Below are 21,919 nucleotides of genomic sequence, written 5' to 3' on the forward strand. Positions count from 1 at the left end.
ATTTAAATGCAAATGACTTACATTTGAATCACCTAGAACACAGAAATGCCCTCTGCGGTGAACATACAAGAGTTCGGGGGAGAGAAATTGTTGCTTTGACAAGCTGAAAGGCTTCTCAATGAAACCTAGAGGACAAAAATAGGTTTCACAGTTGCTTCAGTCAGTGTTCACCTTTACAACAAATGCAAAAGTGTTTCAATAAGTAAAAATGACCCTTATTACTTTTGCATTGTAACCAAAGGGGACTAAAAAAAGCATATATGATGAAAAATCAAAAAGGAACAAATGATTTTGACTTGGATGCCAAAATAGTCATTCATCATCACATCTCTGACATCCACTCGTTTTCTCTGTTCAAGATTACAGATGAGTTCTGAGTGTACCACATGACCTAGGGCCAGAAGCAAAGTACACCTTGAACTGCAATAATTTACAATGGCAGTCCACGTACATATAAAAAGAATTTTTAGTGCCACTACTTTTTGGCTGCCATGTACAAATATTTTTTTTAGTTCCACAACTCTGACTGCCATTGACAGCAAGAGACGTCCAATCCCAGTCATGATAAGCCTCAGGTGCACAGCAAAGTAGAACCCAGGAGGCAAGAAGCCAGCAGGAAAAGGCGTGGGAGGTGCTGGTGCACAAAATAGGAATTTTAATGACTAAATAATCATACAAAAAAACAATAAAAACAGGGACCAAAATGACAAACATCAACAAAGAGGCAAAAGCATGACTTACGTGACGAGAATAACACGAGACACAATGTAAAGCTCCCACCATGTCAAACACAAGGGTTCAAATGCACACATTCAAGGGCCTATTTCCCAATCACACACACCTGGCCAAATCAGGGAAGGGAAGCCCTGAGGGACAAATGAGGTGAAATGGACCCAATCACAAAGAGAAACATGCACACATTCACCTTTGACCTAGGAAGTGGATCATGTCTTCTTCTGGCAATAGGTGGTTTTAATTCTCCAGTTTTACTACCAACCACAACATACACCAGGCAATGAGTTAAACTAATGATAAATAACATCTAAATGTCCACAGTAGTGACTACAGTACTGAAAAGAGTGGACAAAATATTAAATGTTTGAATAAAAGGCACAAAGTGTTGAGAGTTGACCGATTTTAAGATGGAGAATTTAAACATATTATCCAATCGACTCTTTTATTGGGCTCTATCACAGTACATTCGTTCCGTGGCAATACATTCAAAACATAACGCCTTAGTTCAAGTGCCCGCTTGTCAATCATGGTAAGACCCAATCAAGTTTGAAGCATGTGAAAAATAGTTACTTTTTCTATCAATTGTTGGTTCTCGTACAAATATCTGCATGTGTCACCACACCTTACAAAAATATACAGTGTAGTAGCATCCTGAAATCGGAAGTCAGTTTATTGTCTCCTTCCTTCTTGCATTTTTTGAAAAAAAATGTCCTTACCTTAATATTCATTTCATTTACATGCTTGTTTCATCAAAAGCATGTGGCAAAGCACTTTTAAGACCAACCCATGTCAAAAGAAAAAACTTTTTGCAGTCTGATTATTATTGGTGATTTGAACTATTTCATTAAAAAAAAGTAATTAAAAAAAAACCTTCAATCTAGCGCCCTAAAATAAGCCCCCCTAAAAGTGAACTAATCTTAGCTAAAGCATACAGAGTGTGATTCTTCAGGTATCTTTGGGATGAGTGTTGCACTCTCGGGTGCTTTTTGGGTTTCGGCATTAAAATCCAGTGTCAAGAGAACATATTCACAAGTAGACACGTGTGCCCTGCACACCAGAGATAAATAAATGCTGTCAAGACCCATTCTCGTCCCTCTTCATGTCGTTACCTTCTTAAAAAGGAAAAAAAAGAAGTCAGAAGTTTATCATCGACAACAAATTCTTCTTGCCAAGAGTATGTTCACAAACTTAAAAAAAAAATGGAATCACATAGTATCGGTGTTAGGTTGCTATAACCTACATATTGCATTTATCCCTCTGATTATGAGCATTTTAACCAACAACTTCATGGAAAATATTTCGTAGCTAAAGGAGCAGCAGGAGAGTTTGAATTGTGGTTTTAGAGGAAAAAAAGATGTAGCAAAGAGTAGTAAATCGTTTGGATGAAAGACGCAACGCGTGTTCACATCTCTATCGTAGCCCCTTTTCGTTAAGGCGTGTGCACGTGGCAATACGACACGTGCACGGGAAGAGGACAACAAGTGCTCTTTAAACGCAATTCCTTAAAGGAGAAGACAGCACCAGCATCATCTGCATAAAATGGGAAAGAATGTTATTTCATGAACAAGACACAGAATTTCATTTTTTTGGATGGTCAATCGTTGAGAGAAACGTTAATTGAAGCAAAAGTCAATATTTCCTGGAAATTGCCTTGGTAATTGTTGCCATTGGTTTTTAAATGCCACGACTATATTGACCAAACGAATTGGAGTTACGATCGTCCGCAATTAAGTCCCCAATACTTCCTGTATAATTAGTGCATGGTGTCTTTTTCATATATGGCATCTGAGCTCAGACCAAAGTTTAAACTCAAGTTTAGATAATATTTAGATTTTATTTTTAATAAATGGATTAAAAAAACTGGATTATAAATCCCAGAATATAGTTTTTTATAGATCTGAAACAATGTTTATTTTTGCTTTTTTTAAATTATTTTTAAATTTTCCAAAATTATTTTTGAACTAAAAACTGAAAAATATGGATTAAAAAAATTCCAATTATTGATTTAAAAAGGGGAATTCAGGAAATGTAATATACATCTATACTCTTCATTTAAATTTGATCCTGAGAAAGAAAGTCGGCACTCGTGATTTATTTTCTCGGGCAGCACAAAATGATGCGGCGGGCCAGATTTGGCCCCCGGGCCGCCACTTTGACACCAGTGATATATACACCTGTTTTCGACACGATTCCCTTTTTGTACGCTGTCTGAACGTGCGCATAACTAACATCAAATACTGTTTTCTTGATTCTAAAGAGGTTTAAGAGAATCATGATTTGCATGTTATATGTATAGTTAGAGTAATGGTCTTTTATGCAGAGGTCATAGGTGCCGTCTTCTCCCTAAGAATAGAATTATTATCTGGTTAGCATACACAAGAGATGAGTTGAGGAAATAACAAGAAGAAAGGAATTTGTCTTTGGACAAAGACATTCCATTCAAATGAAGAGTAAAACCATGGTACCACGTGTATTATCTTGGCATGTATTCATCTGGAACACCAGTCATGTTCAATTTCTTTATGGCTGCGTCGACTGTTCTTATCACTTCGTTAATGGTTGCCTTCAATTCTGGAGTGAAAGGGTCATATTTGAGTTTTCGGAGCCCCGATCTCTTGAAGTTCCCATCCTTCTGGCCTTCCATGCACAGTAGACGTTCCTCAGAAACCTCCAGGCCCAAAAACTCTACCATTCCCTTGAGATGGGAGAACAAGTCTTTCTTCAGGTCTTCGTAGTAGACCAAGTGGATTTTCTTCCCGCAATGGAGCCAGTCCAAGATCAGTGAGCCCCACCATGGAGTGTGAGTCTTCACAAACTCGGGCCATTCTGCAGGAGACAAAAGCATATGGAGCATAAAATGATGAAAGGCAAGCAAACATGTGATCATCTTCATTTTCCAAGTGTAGTAAAACTTTCATTGTTTGTTATTCATTGTTTTTATGTGGAAAATAATTAATATCAAACAGGAAAGCAGTGTGGTAGCTGGTACTCCAGGTACATTAGGGAAATCAAAACTCACAACATCATTATGTATGAAAAGTGAATGCAAATAAAATGCAGCGTTCTTATTTAGCTCTCTCATTAAGGGCTAAAAAAAAATCTCATCGAAAGTAAAAATATGCTAGACTGGACCACTTGTGCCTCTCTGGTGTGATCTTTTGAATTCAAAGAAAAGGCTAAATCCAATCACATTTTCATTTTGGCTTAAAATATAAAAAAGGCACAAAAAGCGTAAAACCAATAAAACCCCAATTAAACAAAAAAACTCAGGTAGACTGCAAATTTTTTTCTTTCTTTTCCTTCTATTTGTATGTAATACTGTTTGTTTTTATCAATCTGCACTGCTAGGTTTTATATGACAAAACATATTGCACTGCACAACCAAAATTAAATGACCAAATTGTAAAAGAGCAATCATGCTCAAGTGTCGAGAGTCGGGACAGCGAAAATCGATGTGGGTGCTAAAGAAATAAATGTCGTAAAGAGAACTTTGGTTTGATAATATTCTCTTTTTTTAAAGCATTTTTTTCCTTGCTTCACGTTTATTGCGTATGGCGCTTTACCTAAAAAGTCTATGATTAAAAAATACATTTTTAATTCTTGGAATAGCTACAATAATAAAAATAAACTATCAACCGCGTAAACATAAATCCCAGATTATGTAATGAGCAGGAGTTTAAAATGACTATATACAAACCTTTGTCTGTTGACTGAAAGCGCAAATTGTCTCTTTTGTTTCATCAGCAAAAAATGTAGTTTTTTTGGTAAACAAACATTGCCTGACTAACGTCTCCAGAGGACAAAAAAACTGGGAACTGTAAAAAAAGTGAGCCATGCAATACATGATTTATGTAAACTGAAGAATTAATCTTGCTTGATCTAATTATTATTTGAGGGTTTTTCATCCATAAAAAAACTTTGATCCAATTGCTTTTTATGTGATTATTTTTTTATATACAGCAAGACATTAGAAAGTTATCATAGCATCTACTCATGTGAAAAATTACAAAAGAAGTGCAGTTCTGACACACCGTCTACACTTTTGTCTATTTTTCCATTAAAACGTATTATAAAAAATAAAAATAATTAATGGTGATGCATCTTATAGGAAAAAAAACTATGGTCAACACGTTTTTACTCACTTTTGAACACATTTCCGGTCAATTTTTAGCACTTGTTTTGCCGATGGCGCATACATGTATCAAGAGTGCAAAATTAATGGCCAGTACTTTGCGATGTGACCGTTCTTCCAAGTGAAAAACATTCTTCAGAAAGCTTACTTATATGGTCTCAACGCAAAGGCATTTGTGTAAGGAGCATTAATGGCAGAGGTGAGTGCATCAAATAATCCAGTACAAGAGTCTCCCTGAACGCGCTGTCATGCTAAAGCTCAAAGTCGCAGCTTCACCCCGTATGCGAAGTGGCAGCTGTCAAAAGGTCTTTCGCTTACTGATGTCATCGCATCATTTCCCCAACCAACACAAAGAGGGGACGTTCATTGAAAATGGCAGACCGAATGTGCTGATGTTTTTACAAAAAAAAAAAAGAAGATAGAACTGCTGGGTCGGCAAACTCACCAGCCTCTGGAAAATCGATTTTTTCCAGAGAGGAGATACGGTACGTGGACCAGACAAAACCAGTTGCCATAGTTACAAAGACATACCTAAATGGAAATAGTGGGGGAAGGGGAATATGCACGAAATACATAATGGACTGTAAGGGGCAGATTATCTCGTCTCGTGAGGTTACGAATTCCTTTGCATTGTGCAGAGTAAAAAGAAAAAAAAACATCTTAACCAATCCCATTTACTCATCAAGTTAACACAATCAGAAAGGGACTTGATTCAATTAAAAGCGTATCCCTATAAATAATTAACCCAAAGCAAAATGCTCATTAAGTAGCAAGGCTCAGTTTACATGCAGAAAGATATTCCCATTTAAACCTAATTTGGCCAATAACAGAATTAAACAACTGGTTTTGGAGTGCTAAATTAATGATTAGTGATTAATTTATGAGCACTTCTTATTTAACTCACTATTTCAACCATATCAAAAGTGATAACAATGACCAAAAAGGTGAGTATTTCAACAAAAAAATGGATTTGGCGCACGTACATTGTTTTCGCCAAATCAAACCTCTTGTCCTTGAGTGTGAAACCTGTAACTTAATAGGCATTATCACAATCCAATGTGTGACGAGTAATAACCAATGTGTAAGCCATTTACTGTAATTTACTTGTCCTTGACATTTGAGCAGGCAATTTCTGTGGAAATTGCAATTCCTTGTCAATCAGTGCACTTTGACACAAAGGCCCCTCGCCGAAAGCAATAAAGAAATAAAACACAACCCCTCCCAGCTGCTTACAAACATCCAATTATCGCAAATGTGTGTCCAAAATATGGACAGACGCACACACGCACTAATTAAGTTTGTCACGGGCGCCCGGGGAACGAGCCGCTTTGACGTGGTGACGTGACTCATCGTGCCATCAAGCAGCGTGACCAAGGCCTTGTTTCGCTTCTCATTTGGGAAAACAGAAGCCGTCACCGCAACCTGCTTATTTGTCTTGCTATTGTAAAAACATTGCGACACCGGGGTCAGAAAGGTCAACCGGCACATCAATCCACCAACACGGTGGTCCTTTCCTCTTATTCTTTTCCCCAATGTACTTTTTCTGGACTAAATAAAAAAATGTCATACTGTAACATTGAAACTGCGCGACAAATTTTCTCCAATTCTGAGCAAGAGTGTTGTTTTTGTCATAGTGCAGCTCATTTTTTTTTCCACACTGCCATCGTCTAAGCACAAACGTACACACACAAGTCCGCTCACTCACGTTCTTGAATTACACTTTACTCTGCGGTTCTTGCCAGCAGCAACTCAATAGATGTCGGCTGTGAAGTGCACAACACAATTGCAAATCATAATAACCGACAGAATAACCACAGCCCACAAAATAAGTGACTTCATTCCACAGCGACGACACTTGAAAGAGAGATGGCGCTTGCCATCGCCACCACCGCCGCATTTCGGCCTACGAATCTATCCGTCACCGTAACAGCGATTCCGGTTTACCCCGGGCTTCATAGAAAGGACTTTTATTGAAATTAATTCCGCTTTAGAAACGTCACGGAAATCGTAGCCTCTTTTCAGAGACGAGGGAATTGAAAATGATTGGATGAAAAAATCCTATCCGTCACATTAAATAGTGACCATTTGCCTCTCGACTAAAGATTTTTAGCGTGTCTTGATGAAGGCAATCAGAGAAAAACCCTCTGATGCGCTTTGGTCGATTGTTGTTCTTTTTTTTTCTCCTTTTGCTTCAGTGCAACTTCCTGATTTCAGCGCTCATGCTTGGGAGGTGTTTCTCAAGTTCAAGTTGATCACATTGGATTCTATACTAGGGTTGACTCAGATAATGTGTATATATGCAATCATGGCACAGCAAGTAAGCAGACAAAAATATAGTAGGCGGTCTAAGAATGCTTGCAAGTAAAATACGGTGAGACACAAATGTGAACGGAATACGAAATAAAAAAATAAAGCATGAAAGAATGTGAAATATTTGACAGTGATGGCCAGCAAGCGAGTTGGGAAGCAGTGTCTTACTGCCACTTGGCTTCTTTTGTGTGTGGGGAGAGAATGTTCGCAGAGTGGAGCTTTTTGCATTTTTAAAGCCTTCCGTGAGATTTCAGCAGGTAAAATACGCATGAAGTACTTTGGATGAGAACCATATTCATTCTTTCACCCTCTGCAGTCAACACTGCACCGTCAATGGCTGCCAATGACTTAACAAGGAACTCTAAAATACCCCAAAACTAACATGAAAGAACCTGGAAATGACTCAAAATAAGTATGAAGCAACCAACACACAGAAAGTAGACCAGAAATTCCCCAAGAGCAATAGGAAATGATGCAAAAAAAACCCTGTAAATTACCCTAAAATGACACAAAATTGGCTCACTGCCTGCCATTGACAATGATAGCTGTCCAATTGACTAAGTGCCATTGACAATTACCTTTATATGGCCAAAAATAAACTACTTTATCTCACATGAAATCCATCTGGCATGAACGTGGCCTCCAAAAACACCTTAAAGTAGTTTTTTTTCAACATTTGGCAATTTTCTTTGGTACTTTTCTATGCAATTAGCAGTTTTCATTTGCCTGTCACAGCCACTCTGGTTCCTGCCTCTTTACCCCATAGTCTTCCTACTTTCTTGAATATTTCAACGACATGGCAGCTCATAACATGCGAAATACATTAGCTCCATCTTCCGAGACTCACCTTTCCCTTTCCAGTTGGCCTGAGAGGCGAATCCAATGTGCCCGCCATATTTGCGGTTAAATTCCGCCACGAGTGCCTTGTAAGGATTTCGGATCATGAGGATGCAGGAGTGAAAAGCTTCGATCTCCTTTTTCCCGCTCTCATGCGTCTTTATACAGACAGTTCTTCCACTCCGCCAGTGGTCTCGCTCACCTTTAAAACCTGTCAGAAGATGAGCGCACAGAGAGCAAATAAATAAATGCATTTCTTCCTCAAAAGCATAGAAGCGTGTAAAAATATCTGCCGTTTTAGTTTTATTCTACCTTTATTGTAGAGTGAGGCATCAAAATAGTAGCTGCCAGTATAGAAGCCGGTGCCAAGCTCTATGAGGTGACGAGCCCAGGTGTTACCCGATCCTGGGAAACTGGCGAGAGCGACCAGTTGATTTTTCCGAGAAGGCAGAAAATGTCTGTCCATGCAACGGTTGTCTACCAGCCAAGACAGAAAAAAAATGTTTTGATTAGCCTTTTAAGAATGTGCAATTGGAAATTCTATCTTGTAATTTTGTTTGCCCAAAGAGAGCCGTTATGATTATATTATTGGATATATACTGGATAATTTTCCCATTTAGGATGTATGTTTCTTTTTTTTTAAATTGAATAGGGTAAGTGTCCAATTATGTGACTCATTTCATCCTTCTGCTTTATCAGTAGTAGACATTCAATCAATTTGAAAGGGGGAGGGTTGGCAGTGTATCTTAAAAATGCATCATATTATTTCATATGCAAGATTAATTTTCCTGTTTCAGGCTGATTGGACGGAGATAGGCGTCCAATTATGTGGCTCTTTACATCCTGTGAATTGAAATGAGTTTATCACTAGTAGACGACATGCAATCCATTTGAAGTGGGAGCAATGGAAACGAATGAACGAATATTCATTCGCTGCCACCCAAGCAAACAAAGTCATCGGAAAAGTATAATTCAACACTAGAATTATAATTAACAACTCCCTTGTTTACGTTCTCGCTAGCCAGACATTTACTCTCGATGGGAAATATTCTCACTTGCGTCAGCTGTCTTTTTGCTTGCGAAATTCTCTTTTCTCATGTGAGCCTAATTTTTGCATTTCTGTTTTTTGACACAAACTTAACGGGTGGTCAAGTAGATTACCAAGAAGAGATCACTTATTTTGCTTGTGGTTCATGGTTTTGGTTAAAGTCCAATTTTTTGCCAGGATTTGTTTGAATCTTTTTTGACACACAACTTTTCACAATGATGGAAATGTTCAAAGTTGAGACATTTCAAGTGATTAAAGAGGAAGAGAAATTCTCCAGAGGAAAAGGTCATCAAAATGCATGTTTTGTGTGTTGTTATGGTGGTTGACTTGAGAGCTTCTTTCATCAGACAAAAAATTCCAAAAGTCAAATACAAGCACTCCTAAACATTCTCTTCAAGTGCTTCGCAGCCTTGATTGTAGTGCGTGCGTGCGTGTTTATTTTTGCCCAGCCAAGCCACTGCTGTCTTTTTGCCCTGAGGAAACATTGCCCACCACGGCGCGTACGGGCTGACACTTGAGGCCAACTGCTACGTGGGAATAACACGTAATGAATCTCTTGCACATTAAGATAGGCAAACAGAACAAAGTAGACACTCGGAGGAGTACAGACCTCCACCGGGGCTGAACCAATCTAATTAGGATGGGGGCCAACTTGTACACCCACCTCCTACATTGCTTGGCTCTGGTCTTTAGGATTCCTTCATTTTTTCAGAGAAAAAAAAGGAAGGATTTCCACCCCACCAAAAAAATCAACACTTTCTTGGCTGTTTCACAAAGTTTGGGCAAATATTTGCAGAGCCTTTTTTAGTGTGAAGTACAATAAAGGGCCTTTTTTTTTTAAATATCCCCTCGCTTGTTTCTGGTACATGAAGGTGCATGCATTAAAGAGAGTGGTGCACTCAGCAGTTTGACTTGTTCCCCCTTAATGCACCACTGCTCCCGTGCTTGTCTGTTATTTAGTGAAAACACGGGAAGGGGCTGTCACACTTTTTGCTTTGTAACAAAGGGGCCTCATGCTAAGGCTGGCCCAGGCAACTTTACAACATCCTTTACCTTGAACTTGCGTTTGGTACACCACAAAGTACTCGTCATTCCCGCAGCTTTCAAACTCCTCGCCCGGGCAGCGGTGGAGACACATGTCCTCTTCCTCCGGCTCGTGAAGAGAAAAGAAGGGAGTCGGGAAGCCGCAGTGGCATCGATCCCCGGCCAGGACGGCCAGCGATTGCTCCTGAAATACGGCCGGCGTTAAAACGGCCCGTCACGCGCCCCGGGATGAAAACACCTCACCTTTTCCGTGCACGCGTCCACACATTTGTCGACGGACATGTTTTGGATGGCGACGCTGAAAGGGAGGGCCAACGTGACATTGTCCGGACTGTGGAAGCAACCTTTGAAAATGGCGCTGCCGTCTGAAAAAGCCAAAAAGAGCAAAGTGTGACTTAAAGGCGGGAAGAAAACAATACGGTTTCTTCCCTCGTGACCAGAGTCTACTGACCCCAGCTGTAGAGTACAGCTTGGGATTTCGCCTGGACTCTATTGAGGCCCTGACCTGCTTTTCTCCATTACAAGTCCCATTTTCACAGCGTGTTTATAACCTTTCACCCGACAGCCTCTTTCTGATCTAATCGGGGGGAACTCGACAACCTGCAGCAGCACAGCGCGACTTCTTTTATCACTATAAATTAAATTGCATTCTTCACTCACTTTCATCGGGTGGGGACTGGATTTTAAAAACGTGGGCAGAAAAACAAGAGAGGAAATAAAACGTTAAAGTGGGAACAAAATTGCTGTCGTGGCGGCTGTTCACATAGCATTGAAAAAGACTTTTCAATGTAAGGCCAAGTCACAACCTCCAATTGCATTGTCTTTCCATGTCTAAAATAGCTGGGAAATAGTATTGTATGCTCCAGTCATGTGACAAAATCTAATGTTTTATTAATCTTTAACCTTTTTTATCTAGCTGAAGCTACATTTTTAATGTCATGTCCATGTTCCCGATTTTCCCCATATAGTTTATTTCTCTCTGTCACCCGTCTATATCCTTACACACTTTTGGAATTCAACTGAAATGGATTTTTTGTGCACTATTGCCTTGAGCGAATGGCCACTATTCCCAAATGTCACATAAACACAGTCTTTGCGGATGAATAACAGACCGATAATGCAAATGCATGGATGGGGACTCCTTATAAAACAAAACAACGGAAGTCTAAGAAAATCTATCCGACGTGTTTTCTAAACAAGGTAAGCACTTTTACGACAACGCACACACAAAAAGATGTCAGGGTATATCGGCTTTGGTAAGAACAGCAACTCGACACATTATTATTTCCTCTTTGGCTTGTTTCTACTGCGACTCACATGACCGATAAGGGTTAGAGGTGACAACGTGTTGCGCTGACAAAGCAGCCAGGGAATGCAGAAACGAAAATAGTAAACAAACAACTTTATACGTTATAAGGAAGGCGAAAATAGCCACAATTTATCAGAATGCGTGCAAACGTGGAGCCGAGTAATCGTGTTATGTTGAATGAGAATTGTATAAAGCGGAATCGCTTTAAACGCAGTGAACGAAAAGCCTGAAACAAGGAGCAAGGAAGGCTCCATCCCTATTTCCGATAATCAGCCTCTACCGCCATCACCTCGGTTGTTAAACAGCAGGCAGCAAGTGTTTAGGATGCAGACCACGGCGTGCGGGGGGTTTAGGGGGGAGGCAGGTTGCACATCTCTCCCAGGGAAGAAGTAAACACGACAGGGCAGCCAGCTCCCCAATGTGGCATTAGCATTCAATAAAACAAATATTTCCCCTTATAACGGGCCAACGTGTTACATTTCAGGGCCCAAATTACATCTTTGCGGTCACTGCGGATTATTGTTAGGTCTTCCTTGGGGCGCCTTGTGTTGTTAAGGGTAAAAATATTGAGATGAATGCTGATGTGATCTCTTACGGCTGGCTTTTTTAATGCTTCCTTCTCTTGCGAGACGGATATTAAGGGCCGGATAATAATGAAGGAAGAAGTTGAAATCATCGCCTCGGTTTTGGAAAGCGCCATTCGGCCGATATTTGATAGCCCCGCGAGCGGCATGTGGTTACAATGAAGTCAAGGGGATTTTCTCACGGCGTCGTGCCGACTCCTGGCTCAGCGCCAGTCTGTAGATAGATAGCCTGTTGGCTCCTCCGCACATGCTGCTCTTCTCTCCTTTACACTCCATGTTGCATTCTCCCTCCGAAGCATTGGCCGTCTGAATCTTGTGTCCGCAGAAGCACTCGGCTCCAAACTCCAAACCTGCGTACATGTACCCCCTGGATGTGCAGAGGGAAGAAGGATTACCATCATTAGTCAAGTCTAAGAATCCAGCGCTAATGACCGGAGCGTTCATTACGCCTTAATCCTTCCCTGGCTAACGTTGATTCACACTGAGTGCAAGTGTAGTCAATAAGAGCAAATAAATAATGCACGGCCGCTGATGAAGCGCACGCAAGAACGCGTCCGAACGCCACCCCGAAAGATCTCGCCGCCTCTCTGTAGTACACGCAAAGAGGCACGACCAATTATAACTGATTGCAGTACTCTTTATAAGTCTTTCCTCGCATGGCCCTCCCTCAGTTGACTCCAGTCCCGAGAGGCCTTTCGGATGCAATTAGAGAGCCTTCACGCAGGACGGCCTCCACGTCCCCCTCTAAACCTTCTAGCCCTGCCAATCAAAGTCAATGCTCTCTACGCCATTCCATGCCGCTGCCTCTCATTTGTTTGTCTTCCTTTATTAAACCCGGTTCTGAAAATAGCAGGTGGGCCCAGGAAAAAGCAGCTGAAAACAAGCGGATCCCTACACCCATTGTGCACTCGGTGAATCAGTGATGGGTGTAATTCAGTGCATTCGATAGAGCCGTCCTCGCTATTCCTCGGGGAGGAAAAGAGGCGAGGGGAAGACGGCGGAGGAGAAAGGAAGACGGGAAGTGTGGGGCCGAATAGAGGAGAGCAGCACATTTCAGAGGGAAACAATGAGCTGATTAAGCTGATTGGAATGTCTGGAAGGAAAGGGCAGCGATTTTCTAATAGTGGACAATTATGCAGATTGTGAAAGTGAAAAGTAACATCTACTCCAGTCTGGAAGTGAATTTACAACGGCACTGTAAAGCCTATACGAATGAAGTAGAGTATACCAAAATAGAGACGGGCAATAGGTCAACATTTAATATAAAGTCTTTCCCCTTCCGCAAAAGGCATTCCACACGTTGACGAAACCTGGCCGCGGGTATTTTTCCAGTTCAGAGAGATGTGTTAAGTTCCAATCCACAGTCGGCCGACTAAATCATCACGAAGGTGATGGAGGGTCGAGTTCAGCCCCGGCTAGTCCATTTCATCGCCGGCAAAAGTCAGAAAAGCATTACTTTGTGGAGCTTTGTGAGACTCACTTTCAGACCTCTCATAAACAAAATTCTATCGGAGACAGGTACACAAGGGTGAGCGTAAATGCTTGACCATATATATATATATATATAGCACTGAAGCCTTTACACCCACACTTGTGCACCTGTACATATACATTTATATACATATATATACACATATATACATACACACACACACACACACTCATACATACATATATACATACATGCATACATACACATATATATTCAAAAAAGAAGACACAAAGTAGTGTCCTTCGATATGTGGGCTGGTTTATCAGTGGGTGGTATTTACAAGTATATACCCAGCACCTCTAATGAGGGAGAGCCTTTTAATCATGCTTTCAGAATTTGCATCAGCTCATCCGGAGAATCACTTTTAATTTAAAGCTCAACCTGACAAGAAGGCAAGGAAGGACAGAATGATGGGTGTTGTTTGCTGCTGTATTTCATACCTTTCGGCACAGTTGTCCTGGCAACGGAATACAGTCATTTTTTTGTAATCAAAGAATGAAACTCCTTTTAGGGCCCGCTTTTTTGTCGAATCGACATAGCATCCAATGTACTTTGCTGAAAAAGAAAGAATGAAAAACATGTTAAAGCTTAATAAACTGCAGTCAAAAAGACACTCCCAGATGAATGCACGTCTTCAAACAGTATACATATATACTAAATATACATGGTATTTATGTCCTGATAATTGCCTCTAGCTTTACACACCAGTTCTTTTTGTTAGACTTTGCATGTGCATGAGCAAGCGAGTTCAAACTGGGGCAAAATCTTTATTTATTTATCAAGACACACATCCCCTTCTAGTGGCCAGCACGTGTACTTGTTCATTTCTGGATTTTACGAAAGCGTGCGCGCGTGTGTGTGTGTGTGTGTGTGTGTGTGTGTGTGTGTGTGTGTGTGTGTGCAAAACAGGGAGGACGCTGGGGGAAATCGAGCTTCATTGAACCTCTGCCTCCTTCGTCAACAAGCAGAGCAAGCGAGCTCATCTCCACATCTCGCAAACAACCCGACTTCCATCTGTCCTGTGCTATTGCCCCTCTGAGCCGACTCTAATAGCTAAATGGCCGACCGCTGCCTTTCTCCCTGCATTACTTTAATTGTTGTGGGCTTGTTTAAGCCACATGTGGTTTGACTGTGCGCGCATTTGTAATCCCCCAAGCGAGGATCGCTCCGATCGCGGGTGGGGGGGAAAAAAAAAAAATCAAGCTCAGTAGGCTGAAAGCAGATCAGAAAGCAGTTGTTAACCAAATATTCCAATTGCATATGACGTCTGGATGCAAACTGATATTATAGTTCATCATCCAGTTTATCATTGTCTCCACAATGGCATTCCCTTAGCTGTTACCCCCCAGCAAATGTCAACATCATTCAGCTATTTTCGGCCTTCTCTTCCACCCTCTCGCCATGTCACCCCGCTCCCATTTCTGCGCTAGATCCTGCGCGATTGCACCGCACAGTGCAAATATGTTCCCATGTGTCGCCACGATAGCCAGAGCTGTGATATTCCCCTGCAAATGAGATTCCGAGCCATTGAGAAAGGCTGCAGTTTGAGTGAGAGGAGGCTAAAAGTCTCTTAACTCGCGCGTAACGGGATTTCGAAGATGGTTACGGGGTAATGAGAGGGTCTGGATGTAAAATGATGCGAGCCGGCCCATGCATTCGAGTCACTAAGTACTCTTCCATCACATTCTGCGGCATTTCTAGGAGGTTTGAAATTTGTGAGGGAAAGGACAAGGGCGGTGCACGGTAAAAAAAAGACCTCGCTTTAATCAGATAACCTGCAGCTTTGGCGTACAGTGTAAGCATGTTGGTTTCCAAGGCCTTATGCTAAGAAAAACACCTTCCTTCCCTGGTGGCATATTAAATAAATGATATATAGTCAGTGTGTTGGCTTACAAAACTGAGCAGAGCTTTTGTAGTGGAATAACATTTTTATGTCCCCCAGCCGCCCTATCCTCGCCAGCCCTACAAAAGGTCTCACGCAAGTCTCACCGCAGCAAAGCCACATTTAGACTGCCATCATTTTTCTATTTGAATCCCGCCTTGTTATTCAATCATAATGATCTGCTGTCTGGCTGCGTTGTTAATGGGTGCAAATGTGAAAGCCACACATCACAATGACTCAGGGGGAATATACGCCTTTTGATATCTATTTTAGGATACCGTGAATGAATAAATAGAAATGCACATAGAAAGTATGTTATCTTCCTTGCAGTGGAAGTTGAGGAGAGTCTGGAGTGACTTAAAGTGATAAAACGAGCATGCGAATTCTACAATACCAAATACAGCCATTTTCCCATTGTCCTCCAGAAAATGACTTTCAACTTGAGAGGTTAGTCGTGTTCCTGAATGCTAATGGCACCGCAGTGCATTGGTGTTTAACAGCAGTGAAAGAAGGAATGGAGGTGCTTCATTCCAAATGTTGTCACTTGTCATGAGTGTTCTTTTCCCATTTGATGAGCCCAATTCCAATTTTTCCCAACTGCACTATTTATGTTCTTTCTGTCACTCAAGTGATCCAAAAAATGTTACACCTGATACACTCTGCTTCAAAACTTCTTTGTTTTAGACTCCCTCAGCGTCAGAAAGAAATGTTATGCGTTTCTTTTTTGTTTCCTTGGAAACTTCTTAGAATTTGCTAGCCATTTAAGATAGAAAAGCAACATAAAAGGTTATCTAATGAGGACTGCATGAGTATGTAAATTGCAATGTTTGTGCAGATGAAATAATCATGATAACCATGCATTATGTAAGGCAATTATCTTTGTGATTCACACTCATCATCAGAGATAATCTAATTCTACTTAATTGGTCAGTACATTTCTTATTTATTTCTTCAATTAATTTTTTCCAAGTCATTTTTATGACCTGCTCTTCCACTAGAAGTAAAATTGAGTGACAATTCAAAAAGATTTTGTGGCATGATATTTCTCAAATGAAAGAAAAGACTAAACTCCTTGCTTTATAAGGGTGATAAAACACTAACTGTTCCAACCGCCAGTAACCTAAAGCACTAAGTTACAAATGGCTTATTGTTAGTAGAGAATTCAATTTTGACCTGGCAGACAAGATGAAAAGAGGAGAGACATATTAATATATCCCAAATAAACGAACATAATCAGTTAAGTTACCCTACAGTTAAGTTAGATTACACACTAACAGGCTTTGGCGGGATATTGATGTTATTAAATGTGGGTTATTGAGCCGGAACGGACACTTGCCTCCTAATATAAGCTGTTTAAAAGATGTCGAGTGCCATAGAACGCCGCAGGATTTCACAGGCACGACTGCGAGGGAAAATTTGTCGTTACTAACTTTATGAAGACGCTGTGAACCTTGCTATTAAGTTATTTAGATGTTGTGATTCTTCAGCATGTGGCACGGCGGAAGAGAGGCGGAGCAAAACTCTCGAGAGGTTTCCTCAAGCGAGAGCTTAATCATCATGATTTGAGCTGCACACAACTACAAATCTCCAATCATGATCATTTTGTACTTTACGAACAGAAATTAAAAGACTTCCAAATGATGTCACATCACCACCATTTTTGGAGCCGAAAAAACACCATATATTGAACAAATAAGAACATGAAAAATGCACAATGATTATTAAATCAATAAAAGAGCTGCCAATGGTAACTCCCCAACAGTGCGGCCAAAGAATTGTTATCGAAATGATTAGAGTGACATTGATGACTTCAATCATTGACATGGAGAAATGAGCACATCCTAATTTCAAAGTGGGGAATTGAGCGAGTAAATGTGATTTATGCCCTCTGTTGCATATTAGTTGGATTTCTTGAAATGAATTTCACTTATGAGAGAAGATCCACAGAGTGTGAAATGTGGGAAATTGCTAGTGTGAAAAGCCACTGCTTATGCACTCGACTGTCACATGTTTGAGTAGAACTCACCTCTTCCGTCGTCCATCTCTTTCGTACTGCGGGATTTCCCAGCAGATTTCCTGGCATAGTCTGCAGCCCTGTCCTCTCTTATCTGCCCTTTTTTCTTCCACATGGGGGTGTAACCTCTCCCAAGCCTGTGAGCCTCCTTAAAGACCCGTGTGATTCCCAGCCCCCCTCTATCTGAAGATGCGATCTGGCCGCCCGTCTCCGAGGCCACCACGGTATACACACGCATCCCTTGCCTTCCGGGACAGCTGTCACCGACGATGCCGGCGTGTAGGAAGACTAGGCTTCCGGCGGTCAGGTAGAGCAGGCCGAGGGTGAAGAAGCGGATGGGTTTCCTGCGGAAATAACGCTGGATCTTCAGCAGAGGTTTGGCCATGCTAGCTCACGGTGCCACTGGAGCACGCCGGCCCAGTAGGGGAACGCTCAATGCAGAAGACTCGCCAAATGAAACAATGAAATGGAAACAGGTCCGGGGTGTTTCGGCGTGATGGATGTGCTTGCAGGTGACTGCTCGCTATATGTTTTTTTACGCTCAGGGTAACACACTGTATCCCTTCGCCCTTTCTTGGACTTCCACGGTTGTTATCAGTCTATAGGAATCCCATACCGGCACAGTTGTAGCACTCTGTCCCACGCTGTGCAACAAGGAGACGTTTTTATTTAGGGGTCCACTTGATATCTTTTCACCTTTGAGTGGACAGTTCTTCACAGAGATCCAAGGGAGTCACGACATGACTAGCCATCTATAGAAAGGAGAGAAAAATTGAGAAATAAGTGGAGCGGAGTGGGATTTTTTTCGCATGAGCTACGACAAATGATTTCCGTCGACCTCTGACACGGCTCAGTACGAAATGTAAGAAATAAAAGCAATTAAAAAAATGGGATGCAGTGTTATTGTTCAAAAGGTGGAAAGCTTTACTTCAACGAGCTTACTTTGTACACGTACTTTGCCTTTCATAAACTGGGTTAAGCCGGAAGGGGGAAAAAAACAAAACAAAACTCTACCCGTTAGCACTTTCACTAATGTCTTTTGGGAAAGGGACTGCGCAGAATTGAAAAACATTTCAAGTCTAGATGACGAGGTGATGATAACATCAGAGACGGAAGAGGCATTTAGTTCAAATCTGTTCATTTTTTTATTTCCTTAATAAGTTGCACTTTTTCAGACTTTGGCTGAGCCTCTGACTTGAAGTCAAATCCAGTTTATACAAGTTTTTTCTATCTCTCTGAACAGCAACAGCCAGTTGCATTTTCTTTGGGTTTTTTTTTTTGCCCTCCCACGACTCATACTCCAGTGGGATTAATATATTTGTTTATCTCTTCATTATATACAATGTATGTTCCGGTGCGACTCATAGTCCGGAAAATACGGTCTTTATTTACTTTTAATTAGGAGAATGAAGCAGGCAGGGTCAAAGAGAGGGCCCACCATATTAATTTCAAATTAAAAGGTCAGCAGCATCGATGTCGGATTAAAAGAAAATTATGACACGTTATTACCCTGATCATTGCTGATGGTGTGAATGCGAGGATGAAAGGTTATTTGCCTCTCCGTGATTGACTGGCAACCAGTACAGGATGGGATGCCTGAAGTAGGCTGGGCTAGACTCCAGCTACCCATAGCCCCCAATGGGATAAGCTCTACAGAAAATGAATGGATACTTATTATGATCCCTTCAGGGGGGAACATTACTTTCTGCTTGCTGTATACTGAATAGTTTAGTTCGCACTACCTAGAGAACCAGGCCACACACATGCAGGTATGCAAGGCGAGATGGCAAGGGGGGGGTTTGTGCATAGAAAAAGGTGACTGCACGCCTTCAAGGGCACCTCGACAATAGCCAGGAGGCCAACCAGCTCTTCTGCATCGTGGAACCCCGAAGCCAAGCATCTTGCAGATGAACGACTGTCACCTGAATTTTATTCCAAGTGGTTTCACAGATTATACATGAATTCACCATTTAGGCATGAATGTAGAAGTTTGTGGAGAATAGAGAGCAAATTTGACCTGCACCATTCAAATGCAGGGTTCACACAACACTTGACATGTCACATTCATACACTAATGCTGCTGCTATCATGCAAGGAGCTGCCAACCAATTTGGAGTCCAATGTCTGACCCAAGGACACCTTCACAATGGACAGCTGTAGTAGGGAATTCAACTAGTTTTTCATGTTGTCTCTTGAGGTTTTGTTCATTGCACTTTAGTGTATCTCCCACTCTGTGCTGTGTTAGGCATATCAGAATGGAGCAGTTAGACTTCACTAGGGTACAATCTATGTTAATTTTTCAAAGTTGGACATTTACACATAGCAGAACTAAATACCTATTATAGAGGTATTCATGTATTTGTGGTCCTGCAGTCTCCTCAAAGAAGTGTTATGTTCTGAGAGAAGTCCAAGAGGCGATAATTGGTAGTTGTAACACAACCCTCCGCTGAGAATTTCTCAGAGTATTCAAGAGGGCACTCAACTTTGTGACTCCTGTCTGCCACCAATACAAAAGTGCACAGTGCTTTGTCACCTGAAACCTGCCTGGCAATGGCTCACAGTCTTTTGCTGTCCATTGGGTAGTGATGTGCAAAAAGACATCCACTCTGTGTTATTCCTAAATGGCTAAACTTTACTCGTGTCTTTAAGAATGACTTTCAAACCCCTATGAGAGTTTTCACCACTAATGTTAGCATTTTAACTGGGCTCGGTCTGACCAAATCTCTTTTAGTCGGTCATATTAATTCCCCAAATGCCAAACACTCAAAGTGTGGAACTTAAAAATGATGAGAGTCACAGGTCACTGCATTACTAAATCACTTTAGTGGGTTCAATACAGATGGATATAAATTTGTTCATACCAAAGAAATAAAACGGCAAAGAATTACTCTAATAACTGAGACCAGTTCCATTGTCACTTGCAAAAAAGGGCAAGTCTGTTTTCAAATGTATAATAAAAGCACATGAGCTAGAAAGCTCCAGACACAACATGCACCAATGGTTTATTAAAAAAATAATAACTAAAAGAACTAAAAACTGCTGGCTATCTAGTTTCAAGCTGTTTCTATCCAGTGATCAAGGAGAGAGATCTTCCACCTCTCTTAAATCATTGTGCTATATTGGTTAATCCTTGCATGGGTTGAGGGTAACAAAAAAAATACATAAAAAAAAACTATTGCAATTTACAAGAAGGACTGTTGCAAACTTTTGTCTTGCAGGTGGAGGGAGACATTAGTCAGCAGACAGGCAAAGTATTGATCTTATCTTGCACTCTGCCACTAAATGAATAAAAACAGTATATCATCCTTGGAAATTGTTTTTATCTGAAAGGTTTATGAATTCCGTGTACGTGTACAGCCTTTGAGGCAGTGATTCCAAAACAATGAAGAGGACATGAATTTACATGAAGCAATACATCTGTAAGCATTTTTTTTCAAAGTAACGCCTCCACTCTTTCTGTAACCATGGTAGTTTTTCCAGTCTTGCATTAGTATCCACTGACAACAAATGACTTGATATCAAGATGATCTGCATCTCAACACAAAACAAGGCAGGACTAAGGCAAACTCAACTCAAAAACAACCAATGGAGGGCCCATGGGCCTTAGCCCCTGGGTCTCCAATCCCAAGGCGGCCTGTGAGCTGGAAATGCCGCCGACAACAGGCTAAACATCCACGAAAGGAATCATCCAACATCTGCAATGCCTACTGGCGACCTTAAGCCCCATCTGCTGCTGTGTTTGCGTTTTTCTTTTTTAGACTTACAATGCTACGGTGCATTTATACTGACAGTGAGATGCTTGCCATCTTGCTATAGGGAATCGGTAACAAAAAGTTACCTTCGCAAAAGATTTGCTCTTTCGGTACAGTAAATCATCTTCCCTCCATCTTTTCCCAAAGGGGGATATTTGCATCACCATACATACTTTGCAGCCTCAACATTCAATTCGTGTCTCTCAGGATTTAGTAATCGTTTTTTGCTGGTTCCTCTATGGACTTAATTCCCTCATCCGTGTGATCGACATTGATAATAATTTCTATGCTCAACATTAACTCTCCCTCACTCCCAATTAAAGATGAAATGGTATGAAAATTTCACATCATAATTATAGTGACCAGAAATATTATGGTTGTCAGTAGCACTGAAAGCATTTTGACATGTTTGATCTTTCAGAGAAAATTGTAAAAGCAGCATAAATGTTTTCTTTTCTTTTAAGAAAGTTAGATATTTAACAAAGTCTGTGACTAAACTGTGAAGAACTGCTGAAAGCAAATGGGATTCACATACAAGCTACTAATTGGAAAGAGGCAATCCTTGGAACATCCAACAGAGATAAGCAATAAAGATAAAAGATAAGGACTCATTCTATGTGTATGAGTCAAAGAAAGTGATATTCAGTGGTGAATTGGGAACAGTGATAATGCATTTGTGTGGTTCTAATCCTATGACATTTCCACAATCATGTCTTATACTGAGCATCTTGTGTATTAAAGGTATAGTGGAGGTGACTGTCATAACATTCTGTGTACATC

General features: G+C 40.9%; 1 protein-coding gene across 1 annotated transcript in view; it reads right to left on the reverse strand.

Moving 5' to 3' along the window:
• Positions 1–1,120: 1,120 nt before the first annotated feature.
• LOC144215787 (sialate:O-sulfotransferase 2-like) overlaps positions 1,121–21,919 on the reverse strand; it is a 42,493-nt gene continuing 21,694 nt past the window's right edge. Inside the window, exons 2-9 of the mRNA XM_077744924.1 lie at positions 17,400–18,139; positions 13,932–14,046; positions 12,182–12,366; positions 10,350–10,471; positions 10,116–10,290; positions 8,327–8,491; positions 8,025–8,225; positions 1,121–3,561 (exon numbers count right to left, since the gene is read on the reverse strand). Coding sequence (XP_077601050.1) covers positions 3,209–3,561; positions 8,025–8,225; positions 8,327–8,491; positions 10,116–10,290; positions 10,350–10,471; positions 12,182–12,366; positions 13,932–14,046; positions 17,400–17,772 — 1,689 coding nt within the window. The 5' untranslated portion in view covers positions 17,773–18,139 and the 3' untranslated portion in view covers positions 1,121–3,208. The remainder of the gene's footprint in view (positions 3,562–8,024; positions 8,226–8,326; positions 8,492–10,115; positions 10,291–10,349; positions 10,472–12,181; positions 12,367–13,931; positions 14,047–17,399; positions 18,140–21,919) is intronic.

This window comes from Stigmatopora nigra, chromosome 22 (genome assembly GCF_051989575.1).
Source record: "Stigmatopora nigra isolate UIUO_SnigA chromosome 22, RoL_Snig_1.1, whole genome shotgun sequence".
NCBI classification, from domain to species: domain Eukaryota; kingdom Metazoa; phylum Chordata; class Actinopteri; order Syngnathiformes; family Syngnathidae; genus Stigmatopora; species Stigmatopora nigra.